We start from the raw sequence: 25,701 nt of genomic DNA, 5'->3' as shown, positions 1-25,701 counted from the left end.
TGAAGTCCACAAGTCTTAAAGGGACCAAGGTTGGAGACCCCTGATTTAGTATACTGTATCAGTCCCTGAGGAACTCTGGGAGTTGAAGTCCACAAGTCTTAAAGGGACCAAGGTTGGAGACCCCTGATTTAGTATACTGTATCATCTTTTACCGCTGCCCTGAGGGAAATATTTTTTTTACAAACCTTTGGAATAAAAAGATCTTCCCTTAGTACCCATGGGGGCAGTGTTAGTTGCATCCAGATGGAGGGTCATACTGCAGTTATTTTGCAATATCACTAACACACAATACCAAATAAAAATACATGTGTTCTGCTTCTAATTGGAGAAAGTGATGTAGGAGGATTGTAAATACCACTCGTGAAAGCTAACCAGTATCTGGAGCTAAGGGCAGGCTGCTTCAAAGCTCTTCTGTAAACACTGACCTAGGAAGCAACTCACCCTGCTCCACTAACCTACATCCTACTATTCAAGTGGGGACTTCTGTTTATAATGTTTTTATAGCTTTTTGATTTGAAACAGAGAAATGTAACTTTCAAATGTACATTTCTGAACATGGAATTTCAGCACATATAGATGTCTCCATATACTATGAACAGAGATAGCTGTTGCCAAATCATTTCTATGAAATAACACATGTCACAATGATAAAATAACCGCATCCTTAATGATAGTTACAAATAATGAAATCTCACTTGCCTTGTGAAATTTGCTAAGTTTTGGATAACCTTTGCAATTAGTGTGAGTGCACGAGAGGTACTATCATCTGGGTATTCCTGCATGAGATTGAAGAGACTTGGAGACATGATGGCTGGGCAAAGGAATCGGAGGAAAAGCGAGGCACTGATCAGGCGTTCACTGATATCCTGCTTTCCCCGTTTGAGGCACTGCTGCTTCCATGATGCAAATACCTCCTTCAGCTCCCGAGGAAAGACACTGAAAAGATAACAACATTTGGCAAATTCCCATTGGGATAAACATGAAGTTGCTTCTCTTGCTATGAAAGTCCAGCATTTTATTTATCAACACACTGATAAGGGTATTTCTTGTCTTCACTTGAAAAAAAAAAACTATCTAGGGTAGAATTATCAATAAATACTAATAACCACTTTCATAAGCTTGGGAAATAATGCTTCCCGTGTTACGAATTTCATTCCTAGTAAGTTGATATAATATGGATGGGACTGGGTGATCAGGCTAGGTCCAACTCCAGTTCATCAGTATTGTCATAGTCTAACGGCAAATGTTTCATAGCCTAGTTTTGGCTATGCAAACTCTTTATTATTTCTACAGGAGAATGAGAAGCATTAAATACTTCTAGATACATCTACTGATTTGCCTTAGATTCTGTATTTTGTTCTAGAAGGTGTCAGCGCAAGTAAAATATGAACAGATCCATGTTTTTTTATATGTATAAAATCAATTGCATAGACTCAGTGTATCTTGAATATACAGCATTGTGTAAAAATGACATAAGAAACACATGCCACTCCTTGTTTAATTCCTATTAAATGGGTTTGAAGAAGCACAGCTGCTGGCTGACTTTGGCTGTGGAATCCTTCACTTTTCACAATTAAAATATTCCATTCCTAGTGAAAGGGAAGATGAAAGGTAGCATCATGAATTTTAACTGCCTTCAGATAGGCAATGTGGTGTCTGGGGATACCTCCCTTGATGCCTTTGAGACTCATTGAACCACATGACTTTCATTTTGCTATATCTCTCTTCATACTTAAAACATTCCAAAACTGAATCCTTCATTCACTCACCAGTAGGTATTGACAATTTTGCAGAAGGCTAGCTCACAACACATTTTGAGATTTGCCTGGTGATCAGCTAATTCATTAGGTGGACTTTTGCTGGGATCCACTTCACAGTTCTCATCTGACTCGTATAACGCCTTGATAAATTCACCTAACAATCAGGTAATAAGAACAAGGTAGAAGAAAAACATACTAAAAAGGTTTCTAGATAATCTTGTTAGAACAAACAATTATATTGCCTACTACCCACCACAACAAATTCTCCTAAGTGTGTCAGGACATTAATACTCCATAAGTCTCCACAAACGTTTTTCTTCCTTTCTCTGATTTGAAGTGAAGTCAAATAACTCTACCTGAATGTAGGATAGCACACCTGTCCCTAATATTGACAATGTTCAAATAACAGGGGATGGCTCTGCTGCTAGAAAATAATAGGTAATAGCAGAAGACAGATTTTGCTTCAGTCTTCTCCCTATGTTGGAGAGCTGATAAAAGGAGGGAATGGCCTCCTAAGGCATTAAAGAAATGGTTAGGGAGTACCTCGCTAAACAAATTATGGATATCAATTTGGAGCCTTTTTTTAATTTTTGGAAAATCCTGGAGTACATGTATCATAACAGAGGACTAGAGAGGTACAAACATTATTCATAATTACAAATAAACCTTCCTAGAAAAAAAAGTAAAAGCTCTTTCTCCCAACAGATTGTCTCACGTCTTTCACATATTATTTTCCCACTCCTTTAAAAATCTAAGTTTCTATTATAGGCTGACAAAATATGAGAAGAAAATGGAAATTAGAAAAGAAATCAAGCAAAAGATTATATTCAGCAGTGTGGAATTTTACCTGAACCATTCACATTTCAGACATTCTAATATAAAATTCCAATTCTTTTAGAAAATGAAATGGCGAACCATTTTTTACCAGTAGCAACTGAAGCTATTGGCTCTCTTATTTTAATTTTCAATTTGTGAGTTCTTAGAAACTTTCAAATCAAAGGTAGCTTATGGCCATGAACAATTGTAAATTTCTTGCGGCTCTCTATTCTATTCTCCAGCGTTCTAGCTATATATTAACTTTATTTCTTTTAACAACTTAATGTATATTAGAATGGGAAGGGAGCACAGTGGCTCACATAGTTTGGGCGCTGGGTTGACAATGTGCAAGCTTGTGTTCTTCGTAGCCCAAGTGCTGCTGTGTGGTGAGCTCCCATCATTTGCTCCAGCTCCTGCCCACCTACCAGTTCACAAGTGTGCAAACGCAAGTAAATAAACAGATACTACTTAAATGGGCTCATTAATGGGGACATGAAAGGAGTCCCCAACTGGGCATTCCTGGGGCAACCATGATGTCACTGGCTAATCCTTTCACAACAGAAGTATTGTATAGTATTAGAATAGGAAAGTAGGTGTCTTGGAAAGAAGCACAGAAATCTTCAGAATAGGGTCAGTTACTTAATATACCCAATATACCACTTTCAAGGGAATTGGGATTTATTAAAGTTTCTTCTGCAGATACCAAGAATGGAAAGAAAATGTGACATCCCTGGGGCTTCATCTCTCAAAGTGACTTCCAAGAAGAGTTAACTAATTCTTGAAAGACAAGAACAGAATACTATGCAATTCTGAGATGTCAAAAGCATTTCATTGCCAGCAGCGTAGAGGAGCATTTTGAGCACATGAAATAGAAAAACTGCACTCTTATGAGTGGTTTGTGTCCTTCTCAACCTTGGACCCTCTACCAGAGGCCTGGAACTTTGAGGGTTTTGTGTAGGTTCCCACCTATTCCTAGCATTGCACGATTCTGGACAGAGAGTTCTGATGTTGCTCCTGGGAATCTTTTGGAGCCATTCTCCCAGCTTAATAATCTTATTATGTAAACCCTCCTTGGGTAATTTTAATAAGCTACAGTTCTCCAAAAGTAAGGACCGGTTCAGGAAAGTGGATGTTTTTATCCACAATTTTGGACAAAATGGAGAATTATTTATTTAGAAGTGCTATGGGATATCAGGATATAGAAGTTACAGATGAGCATTCAACAGGAGAGCACTAGGAATCAACTTAAGAGAAGGGCAAGGAAAACATATGATGCTTACATTAATTACCATTAATCTATTCTCTATAGATTAGACTTCACCCAAGTTATTTCCCATGAGTTTGGGTTAAAGGGATTTATTATAGTTTTTAACAGTACTAAAAAGGAACAATAAAGGGGCTTGGAATTAAAATGGTAGAACAGGAAGACACATTAGACATAGAACACAGATTAAGGTATTCTTATATATATATTGAAAGCCACATATATTGCATGACTGAGTAATGTGAATAATGAACATTTTCTGCTTCTTAAAGGATTTAACATTCTCAAGATTGAAAGAATCTAAAACAGATATTGTATTTCATCCCACATCCAAATATTTGGATTGGGCTACTTCAACTAATTTTTCTGACCCAATGAGGATTCAGCAACTTGGACTACCTCTTCTCTCTTAATGGCTTCACAATAAAATTTTAAAATAAGAAATAACATATATAATCATACAGAAATGTTTCTATACCTAGTGCATCTTGCAGATACTTCTGCCCCACCAACTTGAGATATTCCTCAATGGATTTGGTGGCAAGTGTATTTTCTCTGAAGATCAACTCATCATGGTCCCCACAGCGATCCACTTCAGACATCACCAGATCAGTCAAGAAGTCCTGAAAGGGAAAAAGGTCAGAAAAAAAGATGATGTATATAATGGTAGGGATACTCTATGGCCAGAGGTTGGATAGAATATGCCAAATGGACAAAACGACTGACTCAGCAAAAAAGTTAAAATGCTGAAAGAGTGACAGTACCTTTTATTAGGGAAACCAAGATATTTAGAGATCGTTAGATATATTCAATTGAGCTATTTGCTTCAAATATTCTTTTTTGATAAGCAAGATGCAGATATAGTTCACTTAGGCCTCATACAAAAGTCCACTCACTCTAGCTGAACCACTTTCTATTTGTGAAGAATAGGAAGCTTCCAACTTGGGGCAGCCTGCTGCTGAGACAGGCTAACGCCACATCAAAAAAATCCAACAGAAAAACAGTGCTTTCTGGTGAAAAACAGAATAAGCCTAATAAATATTCTAGGAAGAACCTGAAGGAGGTTGGTGGCCTGCAGGGCTCCAATTAGCCTGCTGTAGGATTGTCCCCTCCCATCCAGCCACAAGGCTCTATTGCCTTTGCAGGCATTTCTGCTTTGATTGCTAGAGGGGATACAGCCTTAGCCAATAGCCATGACAAATTAAGATCTAACTGAACACCTCTTCTTAGTCCTACTTTGGAATGCCTTCTGAGAAGAAGGGTATTCCATGCATAAGTCACATAGCAGACAATATGCTACAGGATAGAATCTGATTGTGGAACCTGATGGGCTTTGCTTGCTATCAGCTGCAATGTATGCAATAATTAAGGCTCTGCAGAGGAAAGGTCATGAAACAAATTTCATTACAGAACAGAAAAAAAGTTTACTTTTTATTAGTGAGAACATACCAACAACAACAAACTTAAAAGTATTTCAAATAAGGAGATAATGTACAACTTAGCAATTAGCAAACTTTGATCCCATGTACCACTTTACACATTCTAAACTTCAATCTAATCCCACACCAATACAAGCACACTTTACCCACTTTAAAACACAGTGGGGTAGAGGGGTGGGAGTGGTTGAAGAAGAGGTTACATTCTCTCTGCGGTGGTTACTCCTTTCTTCTTTGGGATTGGTATTTTTCATATGTTAATTCATTGTGTGTGTGTGTGGGTGTTTGTGAGTGTGTGTGTGGGTGTTTAAGGGAGACAACTGCAAGAGTCCCCCTGTTATATCTGCATGGAGAAATAACTTTAAAAACATCCTTGTGTTACAAGAGATACTTTTTTCATCTTTGTAAAGTCAGAGTGACTCACATTGGTGCCTCCTAAGTTTGCTATCTGTGTTTTGTGCCTGCTTTGCTCTTTAACAGTTTGTTGACAACAACCTCTATAGGAATTGTGAGTAATTAGCAAAGACAGTCTACATCCAACCTTTTCTATTCTGGATAAGTAGCCTCCAGGACTGGATGTTGAATAACAAAATAATTGCTGAATTGTCCATTTGAACTTGATCAACTGACAGCCAGTTTTCTGTTTGTCCCTGGAAGAAACAACAACCTTGTATTCCAAGAGGTCACTTATTCCTACCCACACTTCTCACACCTCCCCTATGGCATTCCAGAATTTGCCATGATGGTGTAAAGCTAGTGTACAGAGGTTATAGAATATAATATTGTGCAGATTGTGGATGTAGAGAAAGCTGGCAAAAAGGGTGCCTTGGAAAGCAAAGGAGAGAAGAACACGGAATGCTTGAGGAAGTGGGGAAATGCAAGACAGAACTCCCTTCCTTGGTCCTCACTCTCCCTATAGCAGCAGCAGGACTCAGTAGTGTCAGCAGTTTCTCAAGATTTGAGAGTTGGGTGGCTATATAAAGATTTCAAATCAATAAATAAAATTACTAAGAGTCATCTTGAAGATGGAAGGAAGGCACATTGTGGAGGTATGGGAAACAGCCCTTTGTCTAGAATAATCTTTATACACTGATCTGAATAGTTTTTTTCTTTTAAAGTAAAAGTTGGTTTACTTTTCAAGTGTGTTGTCTAATTTTCAGCTTTCTCCAAGGGAATCCCTGAAGCTTAAGGTACAATGATACGAAGGCAAACATGTAAGCCTGGAATATAGAACTTGTATATAGGCAGAGAACATAAAGCATTAATTCAAGAAACACACATTTTCCACTATCTTTTTCTTCTCATTTATTTCTCTTTTGCTTCTTTGGCTAAACATGGCCATATCGATCTATCCTGAAAGTACCAACTGCAATAAAGAAGATATGTTTGAACAGGGTATGCTTGAGATAGTGTAGTGTAACTGAACTATCTACACTTGAGATAGTTTAGGATAATAGAATATTGGTTTTACACCAGGGAGATTAAAACTAAAATCTCCCTTAGCTTCACCATAAACATTGAGGCATCTTTCTGTCAACTTATCCTTTCTCACAAAGCTGTTGGGAGAATAAAGAGTCTACCACAGGCTCTCTGGAAGAAGTATACCTATTCCACTGCATGTCTAAAGAAATAAAAGACACATGCATAAACTAAATTCATAACTGGTCCAAAAAGAGGCTGTGGCACCAGGAAAAAAAAGGATGTTGAGGGGTGGAGCTGGAATCTGAAGAGCACTGAATCTCACTGCAAATAGTTAAAAATTATTTCTGCTCAATGGACAATTCAAAATAGGCACTGAATCAAAACAAATGCTAATCTTTTAGCAGGAGTCTTTTCTAAGAGCTTGCTAATTTATGGGCTATAAATTAATCTATAAGATACTGAGAAGACAATTAGAAAAAAGGATAGAAATACAGATAGCCCTTGACTGATGGCCATAATTGAGCCTGCCATTATGGTCATCAGTTGTTACAGTCATAAGTTGAGAAATCATGTGACTGGACCAGAAAAAATGTTATTAAGTGAACACCACGGTAATTAAGCAAGACAATTTTCTCTGATAGATTTTTTTTTTGCCCAAAACTGGAAGTAAACAATTGGCAAAAAAAAATATATCTCAAATCACATTCATGTGACCATGGGATGTTGCAAACGGCCATAAAGGTGAGCCGGTTGCCAAGTGCCCAACTGTGATAATGTGATCACAAGGGAGGTGATGATGAGACCACCGTAACTTTGAAAAATGGTCATAAGTAGTTTTTGGATTGTCTGTTGGTTACACCAACAAAGTAAGTAGTAGTTCTGCATATTCTTACCTTTGCTTTGCCGGTGCTCTGAAGAATGTGCACCATAGCACAGGCCATCTCCTCTTTGTTTCTGACACTTATGACTGGTTCCAAAACAGAGCATAATTCAGTGTAATTGTTGGTTACAAATTCAGCAAACTCTTTATATTTTTCCATAGGAAGGACGATGATGGTCTGGTACCGTGACTTGATCCGGATGGATGGCACACCGGACTTTCCCTTATTGACTGTGGGAGTGCTGATAGTGTACCACTTTTCCACAAACTGTCGACCGGTGACAGTAGCTATGGGAATGCTGACCAGACCAATATAATTATTCTTATAGTTTTTCTTTTTCTTTTCAGTGTCCTTATAGATGTGGACTGTAATGTGATAGGTGGGTGGAAGGCCAGAAAACTCAAACTGTTCACCCCAGAAAATATTGTCAGCTTTTGATTTACTGGTAGTTCGGGCAACTAATATTTCATCCAGGCATATTTCACAGAAATACTTCTTCTTGGGGGCCAAACCTTTGGCTTCAATGATCCAAAGACGTAACACATTCTCATCTCGACGGCAATTATCCTGGAGACAAGAACAGTTACTTTACTTATCACAAAGAATGTTTATTTTATGTGGTTCTTATCTTTCTACGATTATATAGCTACGATTATATTTTAACATCTTTACTTTCTATTTATCTTCTTTTTAAGATGACTTATGAGATAATAAATCATTTCTGAATTCTTCTTAAGGAAAGCTCCCAATTCAACACCACACTGCATGTCTGATCATGAACAGATTCCTAGCCTCTTGAAAAAGACAAAGCTGAATCCAATAAAGCAGGGCTCTCCAACCTTGACAACTTTAAGCCTGGCGGACTTCAACACCCAGAATTCCCCAGCCAGCTTTGCTGGCTGTGGAATTCTTGGAGTTGAAGTCCGCCAGGCTTAAAGTTGCTAAATTTGGAGAGCCCTGCGATAGAGGATGACAGTCAACCGAATGATTAAAACAACACTAAACCAGGAGTATAGATATACTGTGAACCTTCTTCTCAAGATGGAACACAATTCCGTACCCAGAATTATAGACCCACAATTTTAATATCATCAGCATCTATGGCTTAGCTGGATTATGTTTATTTTTTCAGGCAGTAATTGCTCATAAAGGATTATGCTGCTACTGATAAAGAAGAAAAGGAAATAATATAATTGAGTATTTAGAAAGTTCACTTGGGTTGGTGGAGAATATTTTGGAGACTTGTTGAAATATTGGGAAACCATCATCCCTTCTTGGCAACTGGGTGTCTCTTACAAAATGACCTCACCTAGCACCATGTATATTAGGAGGGTAATCTTCCAGGTTTTTTAAAAAAACTAAAATCTCCTAATGGTCAGAAATGACAGGATGGTAATCAAATAATTTAGAGAGTTATGGTTGTTTGACAAATACTTCAGGCAAAATAGAACCATCCTGGCTGAGAGAAATCAGTACAAATAGTACTCCCCCCTCCAATTTATAAACAAACAAGTTTTGAAGCATATTATAACTATTCACATTAACAAATACTGGGAAATTCCAGAGAGTTAAACACCACTCCTCTGTGTCTCTCCTATTATATTGTAAATCATATACAAGAGTAATGAAAGTAGAGTGCTTCCAAGTCCATTTGGAAGAAAGTAGATGGTCATGTTTGGGATTAATATATTAAATATTGAAATTGGCAATGATGGCCAGAAATTACAAATAGTTTCATAATGTGATAGATTCTAAATTTGCACTGACACCCACCCAACCACATCTACACACCCACACCAATATTCAGCATTGATCCTATTTCTCAATAATTTCCCCAAAGTATTTCGAATAATAAAATTAGTGATTAACAATGTGACATATTTACAGGTAAAAGATGTAATCTATTATACGTTTTGATCAACGAAGTCTAAAGGGGGTTTATTAAGCATTTTCTTTCTGAGGCAGCTAATTTGATGCCACAAATCTACTTAGAAGGCTATACTTGTTTGGGGAAGCAACTTGATATCCCCAGCTATTAATCAGGATACATTTTCCAACAGATGCTTTTCTGAGGTTGCATTTTACACTATACCTTGTTAGGCTGGAGAGCCCTCCGTATGTTCTCCATCCAGATGTCTCTTTCAGCAGCAGAAGTGCAACTGAAGCATTTACTACAGGTGGAACAAGATATCTAGAACATATTACAGAAAATCAAGTTAAGCTTACAGCTGAGATTGTAACTGCATGAAAGGAAACAGCAGAGATACCTTAATACTTTATAACATAGTAACTTAACGAGGAAATTTAACCAGAATACGAATACATTTATTATGTTAACACACTGGGGTATTACAAAGCTCCAAGTGTCAGAAACATTATGATCTAGTTTGAAATCTATTAATTCTGGCTGAAATGTTCACCAATTCCTCCCAACTTGGGACAGTTTTCAAAATGGAAATTTAGCCTATAAAGATGATTAAATTAATAAATTTTACTATACAATAATAAACAGTATTGAGGGACATTTTAAATAACTGATTTTTATAGTAATGTTAGACATAAACCAAAAGTTTTCTAAGCAATTGTTTTATCATTATTGCAAAACCATTCTTCATTTTTATTTTCCAATTTGAAGCTATATCTAACAAGGCTGTAAGGTGCTTTAGATTTAAAGAGGAAAAAAGTACTCTGAATCCACATGAGCCCTCATGTAACAATGACTTTTTAAATCAATTAGTATGTGTCCCTTCAGGGATTCTACAGATATAACAGGAAGGATAGATTGAAGAATTACCGAAAGAGGATATGCACGTGCCCACATGTGCTCTAAAGCACGTTCTGTCTTTTGAATCCAAAGTGGTGCACAGCCTATAAGTTACATTTGCTTATAAAAAGGATGTGTGCTATTTTATAGAAAAAGGACATGATATGAATTCGATACTAAAGGAGATGGAAAACAGGAAAATAAGAATAATGAACAAGTTTGAAAAGAAAATCTACATAACATAAGATTGCATTAAATATTATGCTAAATATTTTGCATTAATTGACACGCCCCTTAATAAGGTTTAGGTCTAGGTTATTCCTTAGCAGGACTGTGATCTAGTTACTATGGAATTTGAAACATCACACTGGAAACTGCTAAAATATGACTGTTTAAATTTTTAATTAATCATATTTAAATGCTGTTTGTTCTTTTTGAGAGAGCCACTTCCCATGAAAGATAAATCTAGGTTTGTCATCTAACTCATTGTATTTAAACTAGAAAAACGGAACTTTTTACGGTATTGTACTGAATGAAATATCAATTAAAAGTATACTGTAATTTTTCTTGCTTCCCCAAAAGGAACACATTTGATAGGCAATTTCCATGACAATCAGGAAAAGAGCTTTGATTTTCCATCAATGTGTACAGGTAGTCCGCGACTTACAGCAGTTCATTTAGTGACCATTCAAAGTGACAACAGCAATGAAAAAAGTGACTTTAGACCATTTTTCACGGCTATGACTGTTGCAGCATTCCCATGATCATGGGATAAAATTTCAGATGTTTGGCAACTGGTTCATCTTTATGACTGTTGCAGTGTCCCTGGGTCATTTGATCCCCTTTTGCAATCTACTGACAAGCAAAGTCAATGGGGAAACCAAAGTCGTAAAATGGGGCACAACTCACTTAGCAAGTGTCTCATTTAATAACATAAATTTTGGGGTCAATTGTGGTCGTAAGTTGTGGTCTACCTGTATTTGTGCACATTTATGTAGTTTCCATATTAAAACAATTACACTGGGATTTAGCTCAATATATATTTCAATATGTCCCAAATTCAGTTCAGTAATCTAAATGGAAAAGTTATTATTTCAATTTTCCTATTAAGAATACCAAAGGAGGAAAAAACCTTTTGAAAAAAATGAATTAAGGTTAATTAGTTGAAAAGCTCTTGAATATATTAAAACAAAGCCAAATATTCCCAATTTGTGGTCCAGAAAAACTGCAATTTTGAAAGATACTAGAAAGCGGTTGTTGATGCGTACATCAAAATAATGATTTCCCCCCACTTTTTTTTAATGGCAAATATCTCAGGGAATCATTGAAGCGCCCAAGTGCCCTCTTCCAACTTAAAACGTTTCAGTATTTCAGTTGGAAACAAAGTTGCCCAAGAACAGATGATCTAAAATGTTAGCCATTTATTCTTAATTATTGGGTTTTTGAATCTGGGATGGTGATGTTGCAGCATAAAAGGAATTAAGGAAAGGAAGCAAGCATCTGGGCACAGAACAAAAATATTAAGTTGTGCTTCAGCTGCCCCCAATAATTTTGGGGGAAGGAAAAGGAACAGTGAATGCACAAGATTAGCTCATCTGTTGTATGTTGGACAAACACTTGTTAAATTTTGCAGGCATGCACCTGTAAAGACTGCAAAAACAATCATAAATCAAGGCATGCTAACTGGATGACCCCTAATCATCACTGATATAATCAAAATATGCAAATTAATTCCTTATCCGATGCTACAATACTAACATGGTGCTTAGAGATAAAAATGATGCCCAACAGCGGCACAACTTTCCATCAATTGACAATGGCCCAATAAGAAATTTCCTAGTTCCTTGTTGTTTCTCTTAGTCATTCACTGTCATGTTTCTTAAGACTGAAAAGAGTGATCGTTTCTGTTCAAGAACTGATATCAGTTATCTCATGTACATGAAGATCATCTGATCATCAGATAATCCACAACCTTCTCATGTTAAATCTAAAGAAATAAAATCTGTTACTGTTACAAAATTGAAAGAATAAAAAGACCAGGAACATCAAACACTATATATTAGTCTTCTGTTATAGTTTTCTTTCTTGGAATAAAATGAATACCTTTGTTATGTATTTTACCTCAAAGCAGAAGTCTCGTCCAATTATACTGCTATGAAGTGGCATGACAAAGACTTTGTCATCAGTCCCAAGATCCAAAGTTTCAATAGGACCTCCTGGACTCAGCAAAGATTCATGGGAAAATGATTGTTTCAACTTTGACAAGCCAGGGGACCTGTATAAAGACAGTAGAAGATGGAAATAAGACACCAAGAAAAAAGGAGGTGATTTAATAAAATTTAAATTTAAAAGCATCTTTTAAGATTTGCCTCATTCCAAATATTGGTTGGGAACCCCTAACAAATGCCTGTTAAGATTTAGCAAACTCAGAAACATAAAACAATTCTGCTTTTAGAATTTTGTATTCTGAATTATTGGTGAATGGTTCAAATGTTTTTCTATATGTTTCATAGAATCCAAAATCCTACTAGTAACCTCTGAAGGCTGTGTATTTTTTATTCATTTATTTATTGTAGATGAAAATGTTACATTTATAGAGCTGTACAGTTTCTCTTCCTTCCCCTCCCTATCCAGTAGATTCCTCTAAAAATAATGCAAAGGGTGCTCTGAAATTTTTTAAAAAAAGGTTTGTGAGTGTGTTGTTTGTATCAATCTTGCTTATTTTTCGAAGGAGCTTAGAGTAACAGACATATTTTTTTGTATTTCATGTTAGAAACAATCCTCCAAAGCAGGATTGGCAGAAAGATAACGGGGTCAAAGTAATGCAATAAGTCAGTCAAAGATCTGAACCAGCTTCCAAGCACATTATCCTATACACTCACTATTAATATTCCCTTTTCCAAAAATACAAATGGGATACGAACAATGACAGATCTATTACTCTTATACTAAAATGTTTCACAATCTATGAGGGTGGGATGGTTGTTGTTTTTTTTTTTTTTTTTGGAAATAGCACAGGAAGATAGATAATCTTTCTAATCATATTCAGGCATTATATTAATTTGGCATGCTCTACTTGGGTGCATTTCTGATCAGCCATCTTCCTATTGAAGGGATTACAATGACACTGGTTTCCAGAAGACAAGCTAAGAGAAAAATCTTTTTACAGCACTTGAGCTCTGAATTGTATCTAAGAGGCCATCCTAAAAAAAAACCTTGAAAGTTGGGATGACACAAAAACAAAAGAAGGACCTTATTTCCTTCTTGTCATGTCACATTAAGAATTTAGGAGAGCCAGTGGCAAACCAGTTCCAAAATATTGCCAAAAAAATTCCAAGGACTTGCCCATGTGGTTGCCAGGAATCTATGCTGACTTGAAAGCACCACTGCCACCACAAAAGACACAAGTTTTAGGATTGCTAGGAGCCATATCCATGGCTTTCCTGACTTCAGGCTATGATCCCTTCTCTTAATATAGTAGTTCATTTGTAGCTTTGATTGCACTTTACTATGATCAACTAAACTGGACATGAATCTTGTGATTGGTATTCCTTATGCCCTGTTATTGCTAGAATGCAATTCTTTTTACTGGTATTGGCCACAGTGAAGCATCAGCTGCTATTTCAATAAGGTTCAGTTTCCAGTAACCATTCCATAAAAGGTTTTCATTTAGCTAGAATTCATTAAAATTAATCATCATAATAGAAATTTGTAGATTTATGCAGATTTATGCAGCAAAATATGTAGATTTTGCTTGTCTTTGGAATGCTTATCCTGATTCTGGGATAATTATCAAGAAGGGAATTAATGTTTATATTTCAAGTCATCATAGAGGAAGGATTACAAGAGAATAAGCAGGCACATAATAGGGAATACCCATTGAAAGGAATGTGCTAGCACTGTTTGCTTCACTCCCAGCACTGAGTGTGCTAGGCAAACAACTGGCATAGCACATTCCTTTCAATGTATATTTGCCATTGTGTGCCTTCTTACTCTCTTGCAATTCGTTCCTCTTCCATTTCTCCACCTTATAAGAGAAAAGGAAAATGAACTAGTACAGGACAGACTGCCTAAACCAGTGCTTCTCAAATAGTGGGGCGGGCCCCCCAGGGGGGGCGCGAGGCTCCGTAAAGGGGGGCGCGTTTGACCTCGGCAAACACTGTCATAACAAGCTAAGCCCCGTGTTTACAGTTGCGCGGGGGGCGCGAAAAATGTTTTCTTCTTCCTAGGGGGGCATGACAGAAAATAATTGAGAAGCACTGGCCTAAACCAATTGCTTGTTTACACAATATCTCCGTTTTGTTATCTTTTTTTTTTGTCATGGTTAAGTGAATCAGTTCAGTTGTTAAGTGAATCACATAGTTGTTTAACAAAACCAACTTCCCCCATTGACTTTGCTCAGTGGAAGGCACCTGGGAAAATCACAAATAGCGATCACATGATCCTGAAATGCTGCAACCATTGTAAATATATAGCAGTTGCCAAGCACCCACATTTTAATCATGGGATGCTGCAAAGGTTGTAAATGTGAGGGGCCAGTGGTAAGTCAGTTTTTTCAGTGCCATTGTAACTTTAAGTGATTGTTATATGAATAGTTGCAAGTTGAAGACTACCATACTGAATTAAATACACAGTCCTGGTTATAAAGGATGTAAAGAATTGCACATTTCAAATAGAGTATTTCTATGCACTGAAGCAGTTATCTGATTTTGGGGGAGCATAAAAAAAAAGGATGTGAATGATTTAATGAATTGATTCATTAGGTCCAAAATACTTCTTCTAAATCTTGGGCATAGTCCTATTATCTTTTTTTTTTATAAAAACTTTTTTATTTTTTACAAACACACATACATAAAACAATTTTCAATCCAAATACGTTGCATCAGTGGGTTGGTCATCAGTCTTTGTGCAGATCACCATGTTCATTACAGCTAATTTATCAATCTTATTTTTTTTTCAATATAATATATCTCTCAACATTTTAATCAATTAATCTCAATTAAGAATAACATTTCATTCTCTCTATTCTAATCATCTTTCTTAATTTAATGTTAAGCATCTCCAATCTCATTCCCTAAACTCCATCATATAATTTGACATTTTCATTATACAATCTTACTTAAATCTCTTTAACATATCTCTCTAACCACTGATAAAAGAGATTCCATATTTTATAGAATTGTTTCTCTTCCTGTTCTCTAATTTCTAATGTCAATTTACTCATTTCTGCACATTCCAACATTTTCATAATAATTTCATCTTGCAATGGAAGTCTTTCATTTTTCTAATTTTTGGCAAATACAATCCTAGCTGCTGTTAAAACATTTACAATCAGATATCTCACTTCTCTATTATATGTTTCAGATATAATTCCCAATAAAAAAATTTCTGGTTTAAAATCAATATGTTTCTTAATCATCTTTTCCAACCATGTGTGGATTTTAGACCAGTATCTTTTAGCTTCTACACATGTCCACCACATATGGTAATATGAACTGGGTGACATTTCCAACATTTTTCAGATTTATTCTTAAACATTCTAGCAATTCTTGTCTGGGGTAAGTGCCATCTATAAAACATCTTGTACAAATTATCTTTATATACAGTAGACATTGTCATTTTGTAGTTTTGAGTCCAGAGTTTTTGCCACACTTCCAAGTCAATTCCATGTCCCAAGTTTTTCCCCCAAGCAATCATTGTCAGGCATAGTCCTATTATCTAATAGATTCTTATAAAGGAAGTTTTACAAAATACTTTCTTCTGAATATCCAAAAGAATATTCAAAAGTCTCAAAGTTCCTAACTGTATATCCCAATTCTTAGCAAATGTTGAAAAGTAGAGGGAAAGCTACTCCCCTCTGTGGAGTAGACTTCAAAGTGAGAGTCTTATATAACACCAATGAGGTACGGTTGGATTAATAGAGATGAACATTTGAGCAGTGGTTGGATCTGCAACTTCAGGCAAGTTCACTAGAAACTGTTTTTTTTTTAAAAAACAACAACAACAACAAAACACACACGAAAACTTGTAGATTTTGAAGTAGAATTAAACAGGATATTTTCCACCCAATGATATTGTTGTTGCAATAGAAAAGCAGCGTATTAACTACTATATTATTTAAAAATGGAAACTCCAGATATTAGGTCTCCTTTTTGCATACTCTCCCTTTCTGGCTGTTAACAACTCAACAACTACAAAGGCTTTTTGATACAATTTGATATCCATTTTTAAAAACTTAAATGCACTGCATTTAACTTTATGAAAAATGTATTCATGCAATCTTTTGACAGCATATTTAAAAATAAGTAGTTATTTCTTTATCATTTCTCCTTTATTCTGGAGTTAAAATTGTTCTCAAATTAAATTTCTATAGTTTGGGTTAGAAGGAATTTGGTACCCCCTTTTCTGACTAACCAATCTTAGGTTACAAAAGAGAAGGAAGACAAATTGTGCATTGTCAACCTATTTTCCCCTCTCTTCTATCCCAACCACTCCTTACCTCACTCCAATTTAAATCCTACATCAGCCTTCCCTCTGCATGAATCCAGTGAAGGGAATTACGGCTCATGAAAGCTTATAATAAAATTGGTTAGTCACAAAGGTGCTACCAGACTCCTCCACCATAGACTAATGCAGCTCTTCTCTTACGATGTTTGAAGTTTGGTGACATAATTGCTTCAGCTTTTAGTATGGAATAGTTCTTAAGAAAATTCCATTTTCTTCTACTGAGGTTCTGTCCATTTGAAATTGTAAATTTAAATTTTGGTTAATTAGTATTTACAGAAAAGAGAAAGAGAGCAGGAAATATTTGCAACCAGTCTCTTTCTGTTCCAGAGTTATCAGTTTTGTTTTCTGGTATTACTCCTATGCTTTTAAATGTCAGTTAAGACTGTTCCCTGCTTTAATTTTTCAAGCTTTTAAAAGGCATATCTATAGGCCACTTAAAAAGGGAACATTGTTACCCTAAATCTTTTAATGTTAAATCATTGTTCCCCAATTTAGGGTTAAGAAAAAGCCTATAAGCAACTGGAAGAGTTTGTTTTATTTTTCCCTCAGATCAACAATCCCAATTTAGACCTCCTGAACAGGCAAAATGTTTCAATTTACAGGCAAGCATAAAAGAGATAATAACAAAACATTTGAAAAGAAGTGACACAAACAGTCCAATGCAGTGTGAAGAGGCTGTGCGAGTATTTTCTGAAAAATCTGTTTCATTCAAATTGCTGCTAATACCAGTACAAACCTAACATGTTTGTCTTGCACTGTCACCAATATGAACAAGCAAAGCATATCTTAACATGTGTGTGGCAGAAGCCAATCTTTTTTTAAAAAAATTTTTTTATAAGCACTGCTATAACAAGCTCTTTTTGAAACCTCTGGAAGTCCAAAAAATAAAGAAGTGAAGGCCAGGAAGAGACATCTTTTCCAACATTCTCTTTTCCACCAAGGGAACATCCAAAGAAAAGGCAAATCATCACAAGCATAACTTTTTAGCACAACTTGCACTGCTAGATCCTTGCAGACAAATAACCAGCACACCTACATGAAACAATTGTTCAGCCACCTGACTGTGCATCCCCAAATCATAGCGGTGCCATGTGTCCCGATACCCACACACCTCCTTCTCTTTGGCTACATTGCAGAAGAGGAACTCCTCAGCGCAAAGGCTGCAATGCCCTCATTCAGTGGCAGATATGTGGCCAATTCTTCTGCTTCAGAGCTTGACAGAGGTACTTCCAAGAAGAGGCAGGACCAACAATTTGTGGGAGCAAAGCCACGCTCCTTACCCAAGCCCTGTTCCCTTATCGCTCACCCTCTGCCTCCTGTCCCTGAGGTGACAAAAACAAAGTTGCTGGTACGTGCCCAGCTCACTCAGCCCTGGGCCTGTTGCCATGGTGCTGCATCCATAAGGAGATTAGGGGAGGAAGACAGCAGGGAGAGGCAGCAGTGGCAGAGCTCAGGGAGCACTCTTGGCAAACACCGTAAAGGTGTGACCTTTCAGAGGAGGAGGAGGAGTTCCTCTGTTTCCTTCAAGATATAGACATAAGATCTCTGAGCAAGAGAAACGAAGTAGGGGAGATAAAGAGTACAACAAAAAGCTTTGTGCATATTTCCCACTTAGAGGCCTTTTAGTGGCAAAGCAGGCTGTATCCTCTGCTGATCTCTGTTTAGCTTCCTACGGAGATATCAAGAATTCAAAAGGAGCAGATTCCTAAAAACATATAGGTTCATGTAGCCAAAACTCAGAGGGAATCCTGCAAATGGAAATTTTACAGAGAGAGAGAGAGAGAGAGAGAGAGAGAGAGAGAGAGAAGGAAGGAGGGAGGGATAACCCACACACATACTCCATATGAATCTTCCACATTTTAAATTTGTATTTCCTCCTGTTATGAGATAAAAGCTGCTCCAAGCTTTTCTTATGAATTCTCCACAACACATATTTCCCTCCAACACATTTCAGAGACAATGTACAAAGGCAGGGAAATCACCACAAGTAATATCAAATGCTCTGTGTATAGATTTCCACAGCCACACCACACATATATACAATATATCAAAACGGATTAGTTTAAAAAAACATATGGCACACAAGAAACTGGATTAGAAACTCCAGAGATTAATAATTTCACACCTAGTTAGATTTTCTGCCCACCTGGGTCCATTTTATTTACAATTTCTGTTATCTGATCTGTGTGATTTTATTTTTCTGTATGCGGCTAAGTTTTGTCATGCTGTTCATTTATTTAAACTGAATTCTGGGAGGCTTCTAACCAACCATAATTTGTAAAGTAGGCCATGTTTTGATTTTATCCATTTTATCATTATTCAGTTCCATGATGGTTTTCATTTGCTGCCTCAGAATTTAGCTTCTTTGTTTTGGCATTGTTCAAAAACTATAAGTTTACTAATACTACTAACGGGGGTTCAGTGTACACAATTAAAAAGTGAATCAATGATTTTTCTCATTCCTCTTATCACATTCCGCATGAGAGCATAGGGAAGTTCAATAATGTACAGTGCTTCCAAAGACTGAACTGCACGTTAGAAAGTTTGTCTGTGGCTTGAAACCAACTTCAAATTCTTTTTTCTATATTAGTCTCAAAATTTTATGCAATGTGTTAACCAAATATAATTGTCTTAGATATTGTTAAATCACATCACAAAAAAGTAGCAGTTGTCAATATTGCTAGTTCATAAACATTATATAAAGAAGCATTGGAATGAAAATAATTGTCTATCTAGAAAGATAATTTGATTGTCTTGCAGAACAGAAATCTCATCTGACATCCCAGAGCTTCTAATAAGGTATTTTGACCAATGGCTTTGAGCATGGAGATAAGAATCCAAAGCCACTTCACTGGTTTCTAATGACCAGCAGTGGTGGTAGATTAAAAGAGTTTTTCTTCTATTAGAAAGGAAATTATTGGAAAAACAAGAGGTGTTTAGTGTATCTGCAAAGATGGTAGTTAGTCAAAGGAAGCACAATTGTTGTAAACAGGAACATCATGAAGACCAGCAGAGTGGCAGGAAGACATTTCACTTTATGCATGGACCTATGTCTTTGTTTCTTTCCTAGAGTTTCATTGGCCTCTCAAATATTTATTTCATTTCCACTTAACCTGGATTATTAACTCCCCCTCCCCAATTCTACAGCCCAGATCTATTTAAAAAATACCCTTTCACGTAAGGAGACAGATAATAGGTAACTGCAATTTTTCTCTGCAGAAGTTAATGATGAAATAATCATACAATCTCTATTAAATTAAATATTTCTTAAATGAAGATTAAATCACATTTTATTTTGGCCTTGTCCTACTACCATTGTGAAAAATGATTATTGGTTCACCACTGAAAAGGTTAAAAGTGACTCCTAATTTGCAAAATCATGGACTCCTGCCTTAACTAATAGCTTTCAGTCTGTTTTAGTTAACACTCTGTGAACTTCACTGTGAAATATCTATATTTAGATTCAAAACAGAACATTTTATAGCTTGAATCACTTCCATAATGGTTGAAGAAATCTGCCTCAGCCTCAAAACAACTTTTTCAAATTAAAAACCAGAGTTGGAGCTTGAAAATTATTCAGAATCAAAATGTTTTATATATCCTTACTTTCATTACATATATAGCTCACAAATTATACCGCTAATCCTGTAGCTCATTAGTTTCCTCCTAGTAGGTCACGTGTTTAAAAAAAAGGCCAGATGCACATAAATAAAATAATAAAAAAATAGTGGCCACTGATGTAATTTGTTAGTGAACTGCCACTGACTATGTCAAGAACTTTCCTGTCCTTTTTGTTCAACACCAGGATAAAGCAGCGCCACGTAACTACATCCTTACTGATTGAATGACTGTTCTGATCATGTTGATGCAAGGTGCTATTATAAGCAGAAGCTACCATCCATTAGCAAGTAGGCACTTCGTCTTGTGCAGGCTACAGCAACTATTCTATGACCATCCAAGATTAAGAAAGAAACTACCGTATATACTCGAGTATAAGCCGATCCGAATATAAGCCGAGGCACCTAATTTTACCACAAAAACTGGGAAAAACTATTGACTCGAGTATAAGCCGAGGGTGGGAAATGAGGCAGCTACTGGTCAATGTAAAAAATAAAGATAGAGCCAAGTAAAATAACATGAATATTTATTTGAACGAAAAACAATAAAAGTGCAAAAGGGGGAAGGAGGATTCCCAGCTTTAGAAAATTTAGAACTACGCCGCCTTTGGTATGACCTGAGCATAGCTCATAAAATTATCTGCTACAATGTACTTCCTATCAATGACTACTTCAGCTTCAACCACAACAATACACGAGAACACAATAGATTCAAACTTAAAAGTGAACCTCTCCAATCTAGATTGCAGAAAATGTGACTTCAGTAACAGAGTTGTTAATGCCTGGAATGTGCTACCTGACTCTGGTCTCTTCCCAAAATCCCCAAAGCCTTAACCAAAGACTATCTAGTATTGACCTCACCCCATTCCTAAGAGGTCTGTAAGGCGTGCATAAGAGCACCAGCGTGCCTACCGTCCCTGTCCTAATGTTCCCTTTAGTTGTATTCCTTTTATGTATTCAATTCATGCTTATATTTATATAATTATTTAATATGTATTTGACAAAATAAAATGAATGAATGAATGAATAGAATAGAATAGAATAGAATTTTTATTGGCTAAGTGTGATTGGACACACAAGGAATGAATGAATGAATGAATGAGTGAGTGAGTTACTTCAACAACATTGTCTCACAGAAATTGACAATACAACTGCAAGCATGAAAATGAGTCCTCCTTTAGCTTCCAAGGGACCAGGGTGCCTCTGAAGGTCAGTGCTCTAAGCACTAAGAACCCAGCACAAATCTAAGCCTGTATGCACACCAATAGTGAAAATACCCTGCACAGTGTCTCTTGGCAGAGAAGGTTAATTTTCATAGACGTTGGGGTGGCTCTTTTTTTTTTTTTTTTGGCAGGGCAATAAGGATCTCTAATATCATTAAACCCAAGTGTGAGGAAAAAGACAGCAGCTAAAATGTTAAGGCCAGTTGTGTGACCTTCTCCAATACAGTTGGCCTGGCTGTTTGCCAAAACTTAAAACACCCTCCCATCCCCCCCTCCCTGCTAAAGCTTCTTTCTTAAAACAATTGTGGTCTTTGCCTTTCATGTCGCTCAACCTTTCACCTGCCAGGTTCCTAGCCCTTCACCCTTGACCCACTGCTGTGTTTGCTTAGCATTGTGCCAATCGACTTTAGAAGTCTGTGTGTGTGTGTGTGTGTGAGAGAGAGAGAGAGAGGGAGGGAGGGAGGGAGTGCAAAAGGGGGAAGGAGGATTCCCAGCTCTAAACAAAGGGAAATCCCGGAATGCCAGCGCGAAAGGCGGTGCTCGCGTTCCTCCTCCCTTGCTCAAAAGCCCCAATAACCTTCACCAGCAAGGCAGACCCCCACGGGAAGGAAGGGGACGGGCTGACTCACCGAGCATCTGGCTGAAGAGCAGCTGCTCCAGGTCGCCCAGCACGGTGAAGCACGGAGGGAGAAGAAAGAATGAAAGAAGGGGAGGAACGGCCCCTCCTTTCTCTCTCTCTCTCTCTTCCAGCGCTGCCGAACAGAAGGGGACTAGGGCGCGCACACACACGCCCAGCTTCTGAAGCACGGAGAGAGAAGAATGAAAGAAGGGGAGGAACGGCCCCTCCTTTCTCTCTCTCTCTCTCTTCCAGCGCCACGGAACAGAAGGGGACTAGGGCGCGCACACACACGCCCAGCTTCTGAAGCACGGAGGGAGAAGAAAGAATGAAAGAAGGGGAGGAACGGCCCCTCCTTTCTCTCTCTCTCTCTTCCAACGGAAAACGCTCTTTCGCTTGGGGAGAGGAGGGAGGAAGGGAGGGAGGTTGCCTTGCTTATTCAACCCTTCCCGGCTAGCCATCCAGCCCTTCCCAGGAGAAGGCGAGGAGTTTTGGGCGAGCGACCTTTTTGCTAGAAAGCGGCAGCTGCTGCCCCAACACCACCAGTTGGGGCGGAGCCGGCTGAGCCGCAGTAACTCCCGCCAGGCCATGCATTGGCGCGGGAAGCCCTGGCGGTGCAGTCCTTCTCGGCTGAGGAGGAGGGTTTCGACCGCCACCGCCGCCGCGAGAGCCACCCCAAAGGCCAGAAGAAAGGTCATTCCATCGGAGTAATGGGCGAAGGCTCCTTCCTCTCCCGCCTTACCCATGCTGTGCGAGCCCGGCTGGGCTGCAACCCCGCCGCCGCTCCTTCCTCAGCCTCCCGGGCCTCGCGCTCTAGCACCCGCCAAGCCCAGGCCGGAGTCGGCAGCACCCCATCAGCACTCGCACGGCGCGATTCGGGCAGGAGGAGTCGGGCTCGCTCCGTGGCGGCGGCGGCGGCGGAGGCGCCACCGCCACAGAGCGAGCCCGACTCCTCCTGCCCGATCGCGCCGCGGCGAGTGCTGATGGGGAGCTGCCTTACCCATGCTGTGCGAGCCCGGCTGGGCTGCAACCCCGCCGCCGCCGCTCCTTCCTCAGCCTCCCGGGCTCGCGCCAGCAGCCGCCAAGCTCAGGCCGGACTCGGCAGCTCCCCATCAGCACTCGCACGGCGCGATTCGGGCAGGAGGAGTCGGGCTCGCCCGTGGCGGTGGCGGCGGCGGCGGAGGCGCCACCGCCACAGAGCGAGCCCGACCTCCTGCCCGAATCGCGCCGCGGCGAGTGCTGATGGGGAGCTGCCTTACCCATGCTGCGAGCCCGGCTGGGCTGCAACCGCCGCCGCCGCTCCTTCCTCAGCCTCCCGGGCTCGCGCTCTAGCAGCCGCCAAGCTCAGGCGGACTCGGCAGCTCCCCATCAGCACTCGCACGGCGCGATTCGGGCAGGAGGAGTCGGGCTCGCTCCGTGGCGGTGGCGGCGGCGGCGGCGGCGGCGGCGCGGCGGCGCCACCGCCACAGAGCGAGCCCGACTCTCCTGCCCGATCGCGCCGTGCGAGTGCTGATGGGGAGCTGCCGAGTCCGCCTGAGCTTGGCGGCTGCTAGAGTGCGAGCCCGGAGGCTGAGGAAGGCGCGGCGGCGGGGTTGCAGCCCAGCCGGGCTCGCACAGCATGGGTAAGGCGGAGAGGAAGGAGCCTTCGCCCATTACTCCGATGGAATGACCTTTTCTTCTGGCCTTTGGGTGGCTCGCGGCGGCGAGTTCGCGCGGTCGGGAAACCTCCTCCTCAGCCGAGAAGGCTGGCGGCTCCCCTGCCCAGCCCTCTCACTGCACCACCAGGGCTTCCCCGCGCCAATGCACAGTCCGCCAAGTTTGCGCCGTCCGCCCACCAGACACGGGAATGGGGGCCGGCCTGGGGGCGACAAATCCCGCGAGACCTCGGCGGGCCCGCTCCCCGTCCCTCCCATGGGAGTCCGGTCGGTACCCCCTCCTGTGCGGGGTTCCCGAAGACGTAGACTCGAGTATAAGCCGAGGGGACGTTTTTCAGCACAAAAAACGTGCTGAAAAACTCGGCTTATACTCGAGTATATACGGTATCTCTTCCTCTGTTTATTGTGTAGCAACCAAAAATTTTACTACCCTTCTGGGGTTAGTGACTTTTTCATTCTCATATTGGTTCAGATAGCACACAACAGGAATGTGACCATGCCATTCTACCACCCAACCTGACAACCAACAATAGTTTTTTAAGAAGAGAATAGAAAAGAGTTGATTGCTCTCTGCATATGAAGTGCATGTGCTGCTTCTGACCTATTTAAAGTCTGAAGTCTAAATTGCAAGTTTCAATTATGATTACTCTGAGTCAGAGTGGCAAGGAATTAAAATAATTCCAAAGGATTGCAAATCTATCGGAAGCAAACTTAAGGCTGGTACTAACACAATACCAATATCACCCATAATCTAATTCATTTACCATATGAACAAATCAAGGAAGTTTAATTATAGGTAGCATTCATTCACCAAAATGAGATTAGACTCTTCATAGACTTAATATAGCTGATTTAAAATGCCACATACAGTTCCCTAAATTACCCTTCCTAGTCAAATGCTTGCACTCATAAACCTTACACTGCATGACATATTCAAGCAAATAGGAAGTGAGCCATATCTAGGTCCTTATTGCAGCTTGGTTTGTAGACTCACTGAACAGCCTTGGGCAACTTTCTTTCTCAGGCTAACTCAGCAGAATGATAAATTATAAAAGCCAATCTTCCAAGTCTGAAGTGTAATAAACAGAAACTGCACCACATTTGCTATTTAAATGTGTATATGTGTGTGAGAAAGTTGTCAGCATAGAATGTGGTGGAAAACCAAAATTACCACTTTTTCACAGGGTTCTGGGTTCCTTTGCAATCATTAACTATCTGCTACTGTTTGCCACTTTTAAAAAAACTTCCACCTAACTTGGAATTCTATGGCACTACTTAACAAAGTCTACAATGGGATGAAATAACTGATGGCAAACAAACAAACAAACAAACAAACATCTCTTGCTACATTACTTTTAACAGGAAGCTGAGGCACCCCACTGGTGTTACACTCGAGGTTTCACTGTTAGGGTTTTTTTGGGTTTTTTTTGTCACAACAGTATATATAAGCATAAGCATAAAACAACTATACAACATATAAGCGTATATATAATGAAAGGAAACAATAGGACAGGAATGGTAGGCACTTTTGTGCTCTTATGCACGCCCCTTATAGTCCTTTTAGGAATGGGGTGAGGTCAATGGTAGACAGTTTTTGGTTAAAGCTTTTGGGAGTGTACTGTGCAGCAGGCTTACCAACTCTGATTCATTGAAGGAGAAGAGAATAGTAGGACCACTCAAGCACACAATATTCACAGAAATATTATATACCGATTATGAACCAGCAATGAGGCAAAGTGG

The 25,701-nt window shown here is 39.2% G+C and overlaps 1 protein-coding gene across 4 annotated transcripts in view; it reads right to left on the bottom strand.

Moving 5' to 3' along the window:
• The window catches only part of RASAL2 (RAS protein activator like 2), a 157,308-nt gene that overhangs the window by 30,229 nt on the left and 101,378 nt on the right, over positions 1-25,701 (bottom strand). For all 4 annotated transcript variants that reach the window (XM_058175414.1, XM_058175413.1, XM_058175412.1 and 1 more), the window contains 6 exons: positions 12,465-12,618; positions 9,672-9,770; positions 7,592-8,146; positions 4,319-4,463; positions 1,770-1,914; positions 700-936 (listed from right to left, as the gene is read on the bottom strand). In XM_058175414.1, coding sequence (XP_058031397.1) covers positions 700-936; positions 1,770-1,914; positions 4,319-4,463; positions 7,592-8,146; positions 9,672-9,770; positions 12,465-12,618 — 1,335 coding nt within the window. The remainder of the gene's footprint in view (positions 1-699; positions 937-1,769; positions 1,915-4,318; positions 4,464-7,591; positions 8,147-9,671; positions 9,771-12,464; positions 12,619-25,701) is intronic.

This window comes from Ahaetulla prasina, chromosome 3 (assembly GCF_028640845.1).
Source record: "Ahaetulla prasina isolate Xishuangbanna chromosome 3, ASM2864084v1, whole genome shotgun sequence".
NCBI classification, from domain to species: Eukaryota; Metazoa; Chordata; class Lepidosauria; order Squamata; family Colubridae; genus Ahaetulla; species Ahaetulla prasina.
Note: the sequence above shows the minus strand (reverse complement) of the source record. Positions and strands in the feature narration are given on the sequence as shown.